The 16,540-nt window shown below is 41.3% G+C and overlaps 2 protein-coding genes across 2 annotated transcripts; one reads left to right on the top strand and one right to left on the bottom strand.

Moving 5' to 3' along the window:
• The first annotated feature begins 1,127 nt into the window (after positions 1 to 1,127).
• On the top strand, positions 1,128 to 5,439 carry LOC4347990 (RNA demethylase ALKBH10B). The gene is made up of 8 exons (XM_015759337.3): positions 1,128 to 1,609; positions 1,981 to 2,076; positions 2,602 to 2,675; positions 2,781 to 2,898; positions 3,326 to 3,433; positions 3,530 to 3,642; positions 3,721 to 3,875; positions 4,292 to 5,439. The coding sequence occupies exons 1-8, from the start codon at positions 1,216 to 1,218 to the stop codon at positions 5,019 to 5,021; spliced, it is 1,788 nt and encodes a 595-aa protein (XP_015614823.1). The 5' UTR covers positions 1,128 to 1,215; the 3' UTR covers positions 5,022 to 5,439.
• On the bottom strand, positions 5,029 to 7,839 carry LOC4347989 (purple acid phosphatase 3). Its single transcript, XM_015759338.3, has 7 exons — positions 7,530 to 7,839; positions 7,232 to 7,388; positions 6,852 to 6,959; positions 6,558 to 6,685; positions 6,330 to 6,458; positions 6,176 to 6,243; positions 5,029 to 6,096 (listed from the first exon to the last, which is right to left on the bottom strand). Exons 1-7 carry the CDS (start codon positions 7,707 to 7,709, stop codon positions 5,859 to 5,861), a joined length of 1,008 nt encoding a protein of 335 aa, XP_015614824.1. The 5' UTR covers positions 7,710 to 7,839; the 3' UTR covers positions 5,029 to 5,858.
• Between the last annotated feature and the right edge of the window lie 8,701 nt (positions 7,840 to 16,540).

Raw genomic sequence — 16,540 nt, 5'->3', positions numbered from 1 at the left:
TATTTTCATATATGAGTCGGTTCAATTTTGACTAGTCCTGCGACCTCATATTTAATGGGCAAGATGGGATTGTGGCTGGTCCACGTGACTATGAGAGTTTTCATGGGCCAGAATGGGATTTCTGCGGACGTGTACTGGCCCACGCTTTGTAACAGGCATGGGCTCTCACACACGAGCAGATAGATGAGGCGACTTTTTTTTTTTAAAAAAAAAAAGACTGGCTGGAGGACCCACCTCCCAACCATCTAAGGCTACCAAATTTCACATGGCAAGATCCACGATGACTGAATTATCACACTTACGTATGGTGACTATTAATAGAGCGACTCTTAGTCTTATCTTACTAATTAATTAAAAAAAGTCAAATTGGTTGCTAGTTTGATCTCATCAGGTAAACTCAACTTCGAAGGTTTCCCCTCTCTTGCTGAGGTACAACGAACAGCAGATGGCACGAATTTGATGATGCTCCACAAAGACCACATGATATGTATTTTGTCCGTGTCTCTCATCAGCTGTGGTGCCCTTGAAATGAATAAATTTTCATATAAGCCTTCTTTGCACTAGTTTGTAGAAAAGATAAAATGACCACTGTAAATAGGGGAAATCTGAAGAAAGTCCCCTTCCTAGATATGGAGCAATCACTAAAACACATGGAAAACATATAAGACATGTTTAATAGTATAGATAGCTTCTATCTATAATATATTTCCATGTCATCAGGAGCTAATGTTGTAGATAACTCATACGACGTGATGGCTATAGGCTGTCTTCAATTAGAGCATTTAAACATTTAATGCTTGCATAGATGGTAATGATCTCCATCTTTGTGACCATTTTGATAGTCACTAACATGAGTATACAGTTTTCAGTAATCCAACATGACTATACAGTTTTCAATAATCCTAAAAAAATCAGAAACGATCATATAGGGACGCCACGTCAATAAGAAACTATACCCCTTCCACGAAATCGATGTTCGGTCGATCGAAGTTAATCTATTCTCTCTCCAACACCCCAACACGGGGATGACACGTCATACACCATGGGCCCACAAGTCAGTGGCTCACCAGGAACCCAACCACCTCTCATCACTTCTTCTCCCCTCCCCCTGACTAGTGACGAGAAGCAAGGTGAGATCCATCGCATCCGGCATTCCATCAGAATTGGCGAAACCCTAGCAGCAGATTGCCCCGCCATGCTCTGAGCCCGCCGACGATGGCCGCGCCGGGGCCGGGGTGGGTGGTGCCGCCGCCGCCGCAGCCGCAGCCGCAGCAGCAGCAGCAGGCGGTGGTGGTGGACGGCCGGGACGGCCTCGTCGCGTGGCTGCGCGGCGAGTTCGCGGCGGCCAACGCCATCATCGACCTCCTCCTCGCCCACGCCCGCGACGCCGCCGATCCCGCCGGGTTCGACGCCGTTGCCGCCGCCGTCCAGCGCAGGCGGCACCACTGGGCCCCCGTCCTCCACCTCCAGCATTACTTCCCCGTCACCGAGGTCGCCCTCGCGCTTCACCACGCCGCCGCGCGCCAGGGGCCGCCGCCTCCTCCTCCGCCGCCGCGCCCCCCGAGCGGTAGCGCCGGTGCCGAGGGAGATGATGCTGCGATTGCCAGTGGTATTCACCTTTTTGTGATTTATGCCCCCTCTCCTTTATTATGAATACATTGTATACGAACTACTTTTGGGGGAAGGGAATGCGTCTAATCTATCCAATTGCAATTAATTGGAGTAGTAACTTTTTTTTTATCTTAGTGAGGATACACTTTTTAAGGGCACGATTGATGCCGCAGAAACGGCTTCTTTATCTATGATGATTCTTAGAAGAACCAAACCAACTCACATTAGGTGCTATGGGAATGAAAATTAATAATGTAGTCTGCACCTAATGCTCTTTATGTTAGGCATTTATGGATGCTCGATCTTTACACTTTACTGTTGATGCGCTTGGGTCTCATCAATCTCGTACTCATGTATTCTTGCCTACAGGAGGTGTGAAGGAAGTGGAGACATCGGCTGAAGCAACTCAGAATTCTCAGTTGGTTTCTCATATTTCACATGCTACAGAAGCCCAACCTCAGAAAGGTATATGGCGTTCATGGCTTGTGTTAAAACCGTCTGTGAGCTCACAAGATCCTTGTATTCAATGTATCTATTTTGATCTGACTTGGCTTCCTTTCTCATATTTGAATATACCTGAGTGAGCCATGCCAACAACAATATCAGCTGATCAATAAGTGCTGGGCGCATAGTTGTGTTGTGTCCATTCAATAATTTTATGGCACTACTGCTTTCTTCTTGTTCTAAATTCTATATAATCTTTAAGACACAATGGTCACATCAACAGCCTATGTCCCTCTTCCATTACTGCCTATACCTCAACAAGCTCTGCCATCATTCTTTCAGTGACTATGAGGCGCATTTGGTGCTTTTGAAATGTCAGCTATAGTTTTCAAAAATTGCTGTTTGTAAAGTTAACTAGGTTGTAAAGGTGCTCTATTTTTCTTAAAGCTATACTGGTATTCTGTGTGTAATACAACAAAATGCCTGGATGATTGAATCACATCTAATACATTTTGTATGTTCATGTCTTGTTTGGCCTCCATATAGGACTTCATGTAATCAGTAATGTGGTTCCAGTCCCAACTTGCTTTGTGGTTAATGAAGTAATTGATGGCAGGATGGTATGTCACTTCTCTGGACAGATTCCCAATTTCCACTTTGAAGTAATTATTTCAGTACATCAAGTTTACCTTATTATCTTGTATGTAACATTTGCTTCTTTTTAGGTGAATGTTCTAGAGGGGCTTAAGTTGTATAAAGGGTATGTAGATCTAACTGAGATAGGAAAGGTTCTTTCTTTTGTGAATGAAGCTAAGACTATGCGGCGTAAACCAGGACTGGAAGGTACGGCATTGTTGGTTCCTTTGCTCTATATGGTTATTGAGTTGGAGATGCACGGTCACCATTTTTCTTTTGTATTGTCGGGTTTTATCAAATTATTTACACTAGATCCCCTATTTATGTAAAATGATTTTGGATATGTATGTATGTACTTATTATGCAACCATAGGGATCGTCGCAACTTTGTCTATTTTCATCTTAGCCTTAGGAGTTCCTTTATGGTCTATTGACCCTATGGAAGAAGCATTCCCCCTTTTGTTTTCTGTATGGGGTTGCGCTGGTCTGAAAAGTTAGACAATATGTTGTTTGCTGCATCATAGTGACTGCCTCCAGCATTTCGTTTTAGTGTCAGCAGATAGTGTCCTGTCTGACCTTCACAGTGCATCTTTGTAAAATGTGCTGTGTTATATAATTCTATGATAAAAAGCAGGGCAAACAGTTGTAGTTGCCAAAAGGCCAATGAAGGGTCATGGAAGAGAAATTATTCAGCTTGGTCTTCCCATCACAGAAGGCCCTCCTGAAGATGAACATTTAAGAGGTACATCAAGCCAGGTTGTCAATATTTACTCTATTGTAAATTCATGATAGCTCTAAGATTTTATGACCTGTCATCTGTCTTGGGATTGGAATGCAGAGGTAAAGGTGGATCCTATTCCTGGTGTGCTTCAAAATCTGTTTGATAGCTTGGTTCATCAGAAAGTTGTCCCTTCCAGTCCAGATTACTGTGTTATCGATATCTTCAATGAGGTAAATTCTCATTGAAGTGGGCTAGGAGTTGATTCTTTCTGAAGTTTATAGTGATGCTGATTAAGTTACTATTTTCAGGGAGATTATTCTCACCCTCATCATCATCCTCCTTGGTATGGTAGACCCATTTGTACACTCTGCCTGACTGACTGCGACATGGTATTTGGCCATGTTATTGCAGCAGATAGCCGAGGCGATCATGCAGGTCCACTGAAACTCTCACTCTCTACAGGGTAAGGATGCTAAATCAGCCATCTTTCTTTAATTAAAGGAATATTTCATCATGGATTACTTGTCACACCTTTTACCTGTCTACCTATCATGTTTTTGCATCATCTGTTCCACTTCAATGGCCATATTTTAGACTGAACAAATCAACTCATTCTTAACTGAAGTGGATATCCTAATTAGGGTAAAAATTCTAAAAGTAGTAAACAAAAGTACGCCAGTCAAACTTCATTAATGCAAATGTGCTGCTTGCTCTGTTCTTGTTTTCTAGTTCGCATTTATCATGAAAAGTATATCTAGTTTGTTTATTGCCATCCACCAATATGAGTAAATGTGTATTACCTCCATGGCTCGGGGACAGGACATATCTGATGGGCAAGCTGACCATTCTAAATTAATGATCGTTTTATGTTGATTCCAGGTCTGTTCTAGTTTTTGAGGGAAAGAGCGCTGATATAGCAAAACGGGCACTCCCTGCTACAAGTAAGCAGCGTATCTTACTAAGTTTTGGGAAGTCTGTGTCAAGGAAGCACGTTCAGTCGGAAAGCAGCTTGCTTATCACTCCCCCATTGACACCTCCTCCGATGCCTTGGGCTGCACCATTGAGGCCAGGGAACATAGCAATTCATCCCTCAAGTCCTAAACAGCTTGTCTACAACCCTAGCAATAGAGTACCTGCAGTTTCAACCCCTGGACTTCACCATATTCCATCCAATGGCATCCAGACAGTTTTCGTTGCACCACTTCCTATCACTCCAAAAGCTGTTCCATTTGCATCAGCTGTCACATTGCCAAACAGTACAGCCGCATGGATCGCAGAAGCTGCTCCCAGGCCCGCTTCACCTCGTTTACCTCTTCAGGGTACAGGGGTATTCCTTCCTCCTGGATCAGGCAATCCACCCCCAGCTCAGAAGTTGGGCGTAAAACATGCTGATGCTAAACCATTTTTTCCACAAGAATCATCTGCCTCTTCATCTGGTGTAAGTGCTCGTGCACATAAGGCTAATGGTAGTGTTTCTTCCAAACCAACAAGGAAAGATGATATGGCTGAAGCTAAGCCAAAGTGCAATGGGAGTTCAGATGGTGGTAGCTCTGTTGCCCATGCCAAGGCAACTGGAGGTTTAGAGGAGCAGAATGTTGTCGCAAAGTAGGCTGGCTACAAGATCTCTGTTATCTTAAAAGTAGATAGCTGAAGATATTGAAATTTCTTTTTGTCCAAGTGGTTACAGGAGTTTCCAAACACAGGCTATATTCTTGAGTAAGTGCTATGCTCTTGGAAATGTTGCACGACAGCGTGATGCTCAAGATCAAATAGTTTTGAACATTGTAGCTATCTGAAAGCAAAACTGCACTCACCACACAACTTCATCTTCTCTACGGCGTCATTAGAGCAGCGGGACCAATTATGATGCTTTTTTTTTTTGGTCAGAGCTTAAGCATCAATTTTTGTATGTTATGAGCCTCCCATTTGCTCATGGAGTGCAATTTGAGGAGAAATTCGAAAGAAAATTTTGTATATGATGCTATATATGTCATCTTTGTTGCATAACGAATCTGAAATTTGCATCCTACCGTGGGAGATGTGTTTGTCAGTTATGTCGTCCGACAATAATTGAAGTGAATTCAGTATTACTGGTATAGTGTTTGCACTAAAGTTACCGTGTGCACATGCCATGGTAAGCTGTGACATTAAAGCTTTATTAGGTATGAAGACAAGATCACTAGTCTGCATAATTCATTTCTGTGTCAACTGATGCCTGAAGCTCCTTCAAGTCAGATGTGAACCCTATTTAATAGTGATTGTCTTTGGCTTCGTGCAAAAACACCTGCTTCATTCTGTGATCTTTCTCTAGTAGAATCAAACACTTGCTAATTCATAGCAAATCCAGTATTGATGAGCACAATGTGACATAATTGTACAAGTAGAATTATGCAGGTAGACATCTACTCAGCTGTGTGGGAATGTATTCTGAAGGCTCCAGCTTCTCTCATTCTTCAGTTACACTAGCAGAGGACTGAACCTTCTGCAGATTAGCTTTGCTGAAGCTCCAGTGGTACAAAGCTTCACCGAAAACGTCGTAGAAGGCGAATCGAGCTCGGTTCTCACTGAGCTCAAGTGACAGGAACCCTTGTCCATCATAGAAGAACTGGAGCTTGTCTTCGTTTTGTTGAAAAATGCCTCTCCATGCCTTTGATCCGCCTCCACTAGTGAAGTACTGAATTGGACTGAAAAGAGAGGAGGAAGAACATAAGATTCTTGAACCCTTCTTTCCTCTATTGTGTCACAAGGTATTAGTGTGCTCACCTGTTTCTGCTGCTGATGTGCTCCAGGCAGTGATCATGCCCATTGATGTAGAAATCGACACCGTTTTCCTGTGAAATCATCGTAAATTTCATCGAATGCTCATATGCGAAACCAATTGGTAGAAGATTAAAGTACTACTTTTTATCAGTGTTACCTTGAGGACAGGAAGGAGAAGCTCAAGGAGCTCCTGGGTGTCTCCATGGGCACTCACACTCCTCATGGTATGATGTCCTACAGCTATCTTCCATGTTGCAGTTGATTTCTTCATTGCAGCATCAACATCCTAGGTGATACAATCATATAGACAGTCATCTCATTACAGAGTTTTGCTGATGCAACGAGCGGATTGTTTTTGCAGTGGATATTGATCAGAGGAACTGACCTCGAGGAGATTGGCGATGTACGCATCCCGAGGCGCGACTCCCCTCCAGTCATAGTGATCTTCTCCAGGATCAGTCCAGTACTGGAGCTGAAACGGGGTCGTGTCGACAAAGAAGAAATCGACAATTCCTTACAGAAAAAAGGACATTATAAATTTGTTCAGTGGATTCTAGTATTAATCAGAAAAGATTTCCATTGTAAATTTGCAAAGATTCTAGCTATGAACACAGATTTTAATTGCTGCATGTTGAGAAAAGAAACAAGGTTTGTTGTGGGTTTTGATGTGTTAACCAACCTGCACTGACAATGAAGGATCTCATGCAGATGAACCTGCTGTCGATCTTCCTCAGAGCTGGGTCAATCTGTGCTAGCACATTTCCCCTGTAGTCATGGTTTCCAAGAACTGAAAACAATTGATAACCTTTAGTTAGTACTCCATCCCTTTTTAAATACATAATGATATTGACTTTTCAACGGGACATTCGACCATTCTCCTTTATTAAGGAGAATGTAAATATCATTTATTTTGTTCTGACTTGTTTTATCCATCTAAAGTTGTAGAAACACACCATGTCAAAGAAAAAAAAAGTTCTAAACACATAGTAAGTTTATAAATCCATATGATCTAATAGTATAGTATTAAATGGAAATTAATTAGGTTTAGATGGTGATTACCAAGGTACCATGGCTTGTGCAAGCTCTGAGCCGTGTAGACATCCATGAAGGAGTCATGGAACGCCATGTCGTCGACGCCGGCGAGGCCGTTCTCCAAGAAGTTGTCGCCGGTTGACACGACGAAGTCGATCTCCGTCTCCTCCGCAACCTTCCCCATCTAACTCCTCACAAACAAACAAACAAAATTCTCTGATCGATATACAGTTGTTCTCTTTTCTTCTTTTGATCGGTGCCAACAAATTAACATTCTCTGATTGAATTGTTGAATGAATGTTTGATGCAAAGAAAGCAAAATCACCTGTTCTGCAACTCTTGTCTGGTTGTAGCCGCCCTTCCGGCCCCAGTCGCCGACGACGAGGAGGCGCAGCGGCGCGCCGGCGGCCACCGGGTGCTCGTGCCGTGTGAGCTCTGCGGTGGCCGGACTTGTGCACGACGAGAGCGCCGACATGGCAGCCAAGAGCGCGAGTGCAACAGCCATGGCTGATCACTACTACACTGCACTGTGATAACTCAAGCTAGTCTGTATTTCTTGAAATCTGTTCAGCTGCTTAAGTAGAGTTCTTTAAGACTGAAAAAAAAAATTGAAGAGAGAATATGCCATCCAGGTGTGCTTGAGATTGAATGGTTTCTGAAGAAGATACAAGTATTATTGTTAGTGTCTCCACTAATCAGACACACACAGTTTTGCAGGATTACTGCGTGCCTTGTCAGTTGTTTTGCACTTTATTGGCACAACATATATGGGTTTATAGTGAATCCTGACGTGGTTTTTATGCAGATGCGGTGTATTCATCACTTCCTATGATGGACAATATATATATAAAAGAGAAGCAACATGGGCAGATACTGTGGTTACCAGGCTATCTATCTGCTGGCTTTTAGAGAATCTTCATTAGGTATATGCTAAAGGGATGAAAGTGAAATACACATCACTCTATTAGTTTAATCGTACAGCTTGACGACTGACGAGCCACCGTTTCGTCTTGCCTATGATCATCTGATTTCTTCATATGATTTCATTTTGGACTGCAATAATAGTAATCAATATGTTCAGAATTTTTGAAATTACAGATGCCATGATCTGTATGGGGGAGATTTTGAAGACCAGGGCATTTAACTTATGTGATAGATTTGCCAACCTGCAATCACAAGTTTTTTTTTCCTAATGTACATGTACATTGTTTATATTTTTGTTAAAAAAAAAGATGCATGCTTTGGAGGTACCATGGATGGTAATATGGTAAATGCCTGATTTGTATGGTGAAATTTGGCATCTTGAGCACAAACACAGCCAAAATGGTGAAATTGCTGATCTCGTAATTAGGAAAAGGCAGAAAAGACACAAGTGTTTGTGTTACTATGTGAAACCCCGCGTATTGCTGCAGGAATTTAGTACGATAACAATAAAAAAAAGTGTAAGATAGTTAGATAACATCAGATTAAGTAAATTAATGTGGTTTATGATAATATAAATTTAAATAGTATGTAAAATGATGATTCAAACGTAAAAAGTAAGGTGGTATGACTTTATGGAAGAAGAAAAGTAGGGAGATAGTTTGGACCGTAGATTAATCATCTAAAGGCTAAAACCAACTGAATTAGAGGAAAAAATGAGAAATATAATTTGGACCATAGAATATCATAAAACATAATAAATATATGCATTGAAACATTATATGAATTATGCTGGATGATAATTTAACATGTTTGTATTTGAAAAGCTCTTAAATTATAAAAACTATAAAGATATAGCATGTTTGCATGATATTTAAATGTGATGATTGTTAGTGGATGATGATGTGGCATCTTGTTAATTAGTGTATGATGATGTGGCATCTTGTTAGTGGATGATGGTGTAGCATCTTTGCATGTTAAGCTTAAGGAGTTAGTGGGGGATAACTTTATACTAAGATAGGATATCTTCAGTAGAAAAAACCTTTGAACTATAATACATGCTAATTAACATTGACGTTATACACTCAAGGAGTTCATGCTAGCTTGGCTGTTATATACTCAAGGAAATGTTGCATCAATTAATATTTGCAAAGTGCAATTAGTAAACTCCATCTCAGTAATCATCTGCAAAAGGAGGGCATTCAGAGGCTACAGTATCCACATACATGAAATCCTCGTCATGCCCACCTAGCTAGGCTCAGGACATGATAATCGTTACGGCACAAAACCTGATCATTTGCAAGATGAGAATGTTTTTCACACATAGCCTCCTCGAATTCTTTGTCTCCACCTTGAAATTTTTGAAAAGCTGGATGCACAACCTTTGCTCCTTGCAGTTCACAATACAGGCGCCGGACATGTTCTGTTCAAAATAAAATACTCGGATTATCGGAAAATTCAATCGTTGTATTGACTTTCTAAAAATAATTGTTGAGCAACGAAAATATAATTGTGACTTTGACTTATCTAATGTGTATATGAAAGGAATCGAAAAACTAATGAGTATGAATAAGGGGTATAATCTCTTCTTTTTATAAACTTAATGCTCACTAAATACTTAAAGCTCAACACACAAGTATAGTATTTATTATCACTACTAAAAGCTACATGCATGCATGCCATATCAACCCATTAAGCACACAAAACTCGACATGCAAGCATATAGTAATTTTTTTTAGATAATGGAAATGGATTACATCTCCGGCCTCTGCCCATAGGCACGCAACCAAAAGTATATACTAATTATATCTAAAATTTATTTCATTTTAAAATTAAACATGCACATGCTAAATTATCATTTCCAAATCATTTCATTATTTCTCCATTATCTAACATATATCCCGCAGGAAAGCGCGGGGCATCATCTAGTTAATTATATAGCTTAAGCCCTTGAAACCATATTCATCCCACACCATGAACCAAAACTTCTTGGGGGTTCATCCTAGTTTATACTACTTACCTTTCCCTTAACGGACAGGAAAAGTGTACAAACCTAACTGATAAACCAAAACCTTTCCATTCCACTCGCTACGGGATACATACCCTCTTGGGTTGAAGGATCTATATCCCTACGCTCATTCCAGGTTTTCGAATTCAACTTTCATACCTGTCTAGGAGATAGAGCAGAGGAGAAGACAACCCTCGTGTATACGATTGAATACACAGGAAATATCTCAGTTCGAGGGAGGGAGCATAACTAATTATCTTTCCTAAAAGAAATATCTATTATCATTATCAGGTTTGCTAAAAAAATATGGCACCGCATTTTTCAGTTAATCATTTTCTCTGTGATTATTCTGTCTTTTGTCTCTCTTATCACTTCCATGTAGATAATAAATAACTTTTTAATCATAATTATCTTATACATTTGCATGCCATTAGCTTGTAAATACTACTTTGTTGGGAGTAAATTTGAAAGTCATTAGATGTTTGGTGGTATTGTACTCAACATTACCAATGTTTTTAACACACATGCTTTCCAAATTATCTGCATACATAATTAACATGTATGGATGGAAAGCTTAATTACCTGCACAAGGTAGTTGCATATCCACCTTGCAACAAAAGACAGGTGGTTCACCCTCGGTCTTCTCGTTGTCAAACTCGGCAAAGAAGAGCACCGGAAATGATAGAGAATCTGTCTTCTGTGTGGCCAAGAAGTTGACATGAGTGTACCTGAACATGCAAGGTGCAAAGGAAAGGGCATCCGTCTCCTCGGTTCATAGAAATACCTAAAGAGATCTAAGAAGGGTGGCACTCTCAGGTATGCCTCGCAGAGATGGGAGAAAATACTCAAAAAAAGCTATGGAGTTGGGATTCAAATGGAAAAGATGCAAACCGTAGAAAATACTCAGGTAGTCGGAGTTCCGGAGGCCCTACTCATTTCGATTACCCATGCACGCAGGTACTCAAAACCGAGAAGAACAGAAGAACAACCAATGAAATGGAATAGAGGAAGTGTACCCTCTGTCTACCCCGGAGATGTGAGATAACGTTATGGGATTGATGGCGCATTATGGTCTCGTCCGTTACCGGAGTAACTTCACCATTGATGCCCAACGGTTATGCTTTTGCCTCGACTCGCCTTGGCTCAGCTCGGCGCATGCACGTGTGGCAGTCCAACCACCATCTGAACCAATCAACAGATGTTCTCAATTAGCAATCTATTTAAGTTGAGGTCTTTCTCGTTGGTTTCCAAGATGGTATTAATCTCTTAACATTAATTATGGATCTTTGGGGTTGCTAGAATTAATTTGGGCCTAGCCCATTTAATTCTAACATGATCTGCAACCTATGATTGCGGGAGAATTTACTATTTACCATCCTCCCAAAATACACATGCTCAAATGTCACTTTCAAATTTTCATTCTCATTTGCCATCCGGGCTCACTTGTCTGCCTCCTCCGTCACCCAGCCCCATATCTCATTTGTACGAATGGGGAAAGAGGCTGACATGTGGGCTCGGGTGTTAAATGAGAACAAAAATTTTGACATGTTTGCTTTCAGTCTTCCGGCCAGTGTGATTAGCAGTGGATAAAAAGACAAGAGTGTTCCTCTGGCCAGGAGAAGACACATGTTTGGGCTCGCAATGCATGGTGGCTTGGGAACAGGTATGTCGGCCGAAGGACAGGGGGTTTGGGGAATAAAAAAAAATCTCAAAATGCAAAATGAATTACTAATCAAGAGGATTTTTCATCTGTAGCAGACTGAATCGTCCTGGGCCAATTGGATATGGACCGCACTGGCAATCTCTTCAGAATGAAGCTACTGCCTATCCCCCAACAACAGTCGAGGGTACAAGTAGGGGTTGGAACACATGGTTCTTTCTGCAGGGACAATTGGCTCCGAAACAATACCCTGTTGGTACGCTTCGAAGCACTATACACACATTCAGTCGACCAAAATTGCCTAAAAGACTGCTTCATACCTCGCCTCTCAACAATTGCAATAGAGCAAATGGAGGCTTTGCTCGTCACGTTACAAGAAGTTGTCACCCTTGTAAAATCATTATCATGATTAATAATTTGTGATGAATAATTAGCTTTGCAAATGATTTATTCAATGAAATTGGTTTGAGAATATGTGTTGATGTTGGTGTGACTCAACCTTATTCCTGCAAGCAAATCGAAAAAACAAACAATAACAAGATGAAAGCAATTTGAATTGCAAAAAGGAATTGAATACAAATGATAAGCCGGGGTTTCGTAACAGGCAAACCGACGATCTAACCGATCACGGGATTACACGGCAAAGTAGCGAAGCTAAACTTTAATCTCAACAAAACCCAAGAAACCTTGAAGGGGTACCTAGCTATTTATAAAAGTGAGAGGACGACCTAGGGGTCCCTAAGGTCGTGCTCCACCTAGTTGGGGCGCACCCCACATGGACCTCAAACGAAGTTACAAGCCCATTGGTCCAATATAAGCGACGCAACACTTTTTTTCTATGATTGTGGATGACGGGAATGAAATTTAGTGATGAGGCCGGATCCGCTGGAAAGAGGATTACAAGAGCTTTCCATCAAGTACTCACGGACCGAAAACATAGCTCGTATACAGATTTGGCGGCCATTTAAATTCAGCACGGTAGCAGGTGGCTGAATTGGATTCCAGAACTTAGTCAACTTTATCTTGGTGTGAGCAGCGGTTATATCTATAGTAGCCATGGTCACATCATATGGGCTCATGGCTACATTAGTTACCGGAAGCGATTTCATCTAATCATGATCATTAGGTTGTTCCACACAAAAACTTGTACTACTTCTAAAAAACTTGTCAATGGATCCTCTTTGTGTTTCTATGAAATCATCGGCACGTTTTCTTTATTTTTCCTTTTCTCACTTCCTGATAAATACTTTCTAGGCAAAGAAGACAATAGGTAGAAATTAGAGATCAAAGAACCTGGAACCTTCAGATCTACAAATTTTCAGCCGTACATCTGAGAAGGGAATAGCATATTTCAGGAACAGGAATAGGTGCAAAGATATGATTTAGAGATTAGTCATTAGTACTAGGATAAGCTAAATGAAGTCAAATTAATCATACCTGACGGCTTGTTTGGTAACTCGAGGGAAGGGGATTGGGAGTTTACACGAGGGAATTGATGATGAAATTAAGATGAGAATTTGATTTTTAATTCTAATATCTTGTTTGGTAGAGGTGATGGAAATTGATAGGGAGTTTAGTTGGAGATTAGGTCATTAATAAAAACGGATGGCTGAGATTTGCTTAGAAAAAGTAAAGGAGGAATTCCCTCCCAATTACCTGCCCCTACCCAGGTATTGAAAAGGAGGGAGTTCCTTCCTCAATTCCCCATCCCCATCCCACCAAAATTCCTATGTTTCCCAACCAAACAAAACACTTAATAGCCTCATCCCTCTAAACTCCCAATCCCTCCTAAAAACTCCCTCCAACCAAACGGGCCGTGAGGGGTTGAGCCGAGAACCAAGCTAATCTGTTTGTTGAATAGAATAGGAGGAGAGAAATACTGCGTAACGTGAAAACTGCGTCGCCCACCGCCTCGTCGACATCTATGCGTCTCCGACATCGGCATCCGGCTTCGATTTCGTCATTCCGCTGTGTGCAACTTCGGCCTGATCACCCGATCAAGCACACAAACATGATGATTTCTGCAATTGATCGTCTGTGAGCACATCTACTACGCCATCAAGCTTCGGGTTGCCGCTGCGTTGCCCCCCTCGAGCCGCAGTGCCGCTGCCTGTGGTCCACACCTTCACTGGTTGTTGCAGGCACCCTCCTCAGCGTGGCTACATCATTGATGGACTTCTTGCCGCTGCATCAGCATGGAGCTGCAGCTGTGTTGTCCTCTCGCACCCTTTGTTTTGGCTACGTCGACTACGGCACAAAGGGCTATCATCCGTTTTGAGCATCTTGCTGGTTTCTTCTCCAGTCCAAGTGCCCGCGCTGTTCACGCTTGGACCGTAGGGGGATGTTAGAGTATATTGATAGGATCGTATTGTATCCGGTTTGTTATGGTAGGATAGGATTAGTTTCCATCTCTATCTCTCTGAGTTTACTTAAGATCCAATCCATGTAACCTATATATACCGGCCCCTGAGGTTCAATACAATGAATCCGCGTTACGCAGTATTCCTCTCCTCCTATTCTATTCAACACTGTTCATAAAGAATTGCTGAACACCTTCTTTTGACAACAGCTAATGGGAATCTTGCGAACAAACGAAAGCCAAGCTACAACAAGCCCCTGATTCAGGAACGATGAGATAAGAAAGGAGGAAGGATGGGGAAAAGTTGAGGAAGTACCATATATACAACTTTGTTATGAGGGAATTTTGAGAGGATCTGTTGCATATCGATGAAATTAAAGACAAATTTCTTGGGAATCCACAAAACTGAGCTCTCCCCCTCCATTATTGGCGTCGGCGCCGACGTTTGGGGCTGCGTTTCGTGAAAAGAAGAAATCGCGAATTACAGAGCGATCTGAGGACAACTACGCTCCTTCACTCCTGCGATCCGGCCCTCCTGGGCTGATGGGCCCAGTATTTTTATTTTGGCCCATTCTTTTTACAGGTATATACATGTGTACATGGTTTGGGGCCCCCTGATTTCATGGGCCCTAGGAACAGCCCAGGGTGTGAGTGTGTGTGATTAATGTTGGTCAGGTTATAATATCTGTATCTATAAACGGTTGTTTTGTCTGATTGTGTACACGTGAGTTATTGAGGTCAGTCTTGGTAAATAATGGTGAAGACTGGGATTGTGTTTAGGGGTGAGCAGAGATCTGGTACAATCGAGAAAAAAAATGTAAGAATGTGACTAGAGTCAGGATACTTGAAGATCAACTTCGGTCAATGGTGTGATCGGGACTAAACTCAGGAAGAAGCAAAGCAAAACGATCAAAGATATCGGGTGATATAGTTGGATACCAATTGGCATACATGTGAGGAGATCTTCGCAATGAACTTCATAAGGTGTTCGTGTTCGTGAAGGAATCAGATATTCGTGCACGTTGGAGTGCATCGTTACTACAGTACTCGACGTACTGTAGCGTAGCATGCATTACATGCATACATACATGTGGTATCGATTTTTGCATGTGTGCAGGTCCGGGCAGCGCCAGTGGCTGTCGGCCAGCTTGGCGTTGGTGCAGAGTGTGAGGACCTGACGAATGTTCAGAGATAAGCAGTAGTTGGGGAGAAGTGAAGTTCAGGTAACGAACGGCTGGGCTTCCAAGATAACGGTTTGGGGAAGTGTAATGAAGATTGGACGGCAGGGAGCGCTCCTATCTTAAAAACCCATAAATTTTAAAAATAATCTCATATAACAAACTCATAAATATAATAGTCTCATACAAAAAATTTTTACACACCAACAATATACTCTATGAATTTGTATGTTTCTTTGTATCAAAGGGTAAAATAGACTATTTTACATGAATTTAACGGTCAATTGACGGAAAGGGTATAGAAGATATCCAAATTAAATTTGAGAGTATACAAGGAAATGAGGAAAACTTATGGGCATATAACGGTTTGGATAAATTTAGGGGTACATAGAGAGTTTTCTATTTAAGTTAATATTGACTTTATTTTTTACTAGAAAAAATACCCATGCGTTGCAACGGGTGAGAATATTTTTGGATCGCTATACATTTTACTCTTGGTTTTGGACAAAAACTCATTCCTTCCTTCATTTTCAGTCCTAGCCCAGCCCGCTATCTCCCTCTGTTTGGCTTGCCTCTTTTAGACCTAACCCACAAGTGGAGCTGTAGTGTTCCGGCTCACATAGCCAACTTACAGTCTTCAACCTCCAAAAGATAATCTCTTCATACGATGCCAAAACCGATCCTCTCCATCAAATCTAGTCGAATCTTTCTCGATCTTCTAAAATTGGTTGAGGAGTTTTGTCTCGATCTTCTAAAATTAGTTGAGAACTTTTATACACCTGATCTCCTCTTTTTGTTTTTATCAAAATCGAAGTTAATCCGCAAAACTCGGATAAAAAAAGTGACTTTCAAATAGATCCGATCGAATCTTTTCTTGATCTTCTAAAATTGGTTGAGGAGTTTTCATACACTCGATCTCCTCTTTTCGTTTCACCATCGGAGTGAATTCGCAAAACTCGGATAAAAAAGGTGACTTTCAAATGTAGATTAAATTCAGTGAATTAAAGCGGAATTGAAAATCATGGGGAAAATGACGAGAGAGTAGTGAGGAATCGATTTTTGTAATTAATAGGAGTAGGAAACACATGGGAAGACAGAACAACGTGACGACATCGCTAGGGTTTGGCCTGACGAAAAAACCGAAAAAGGAAAAAAGGTGAAAAAAAGATGAAGGAAAAAATAGACGGATGGAGAGAAACGGGAAAAAAAA

This window comes from Oryza sativa, chromosome 10, assembly GCF_034140825.1.
Source record: "Oryza sativa Japonica Group chromosome 10, ASM3414082v1".
In the NCBI taxonomy this organism is placed as follows: domain Eukaryota; kingdom Viridiplantae; phylum Streptophyta; class Magnoliopsida; order Poales; family Poaceae; genus Oryza; species Oryza sativa.
The sequence above is the reverse complement of the archived record's forward strand: the minus strand, read 5'-3'. Positions and strand labels throughout refer to the sequence as shown.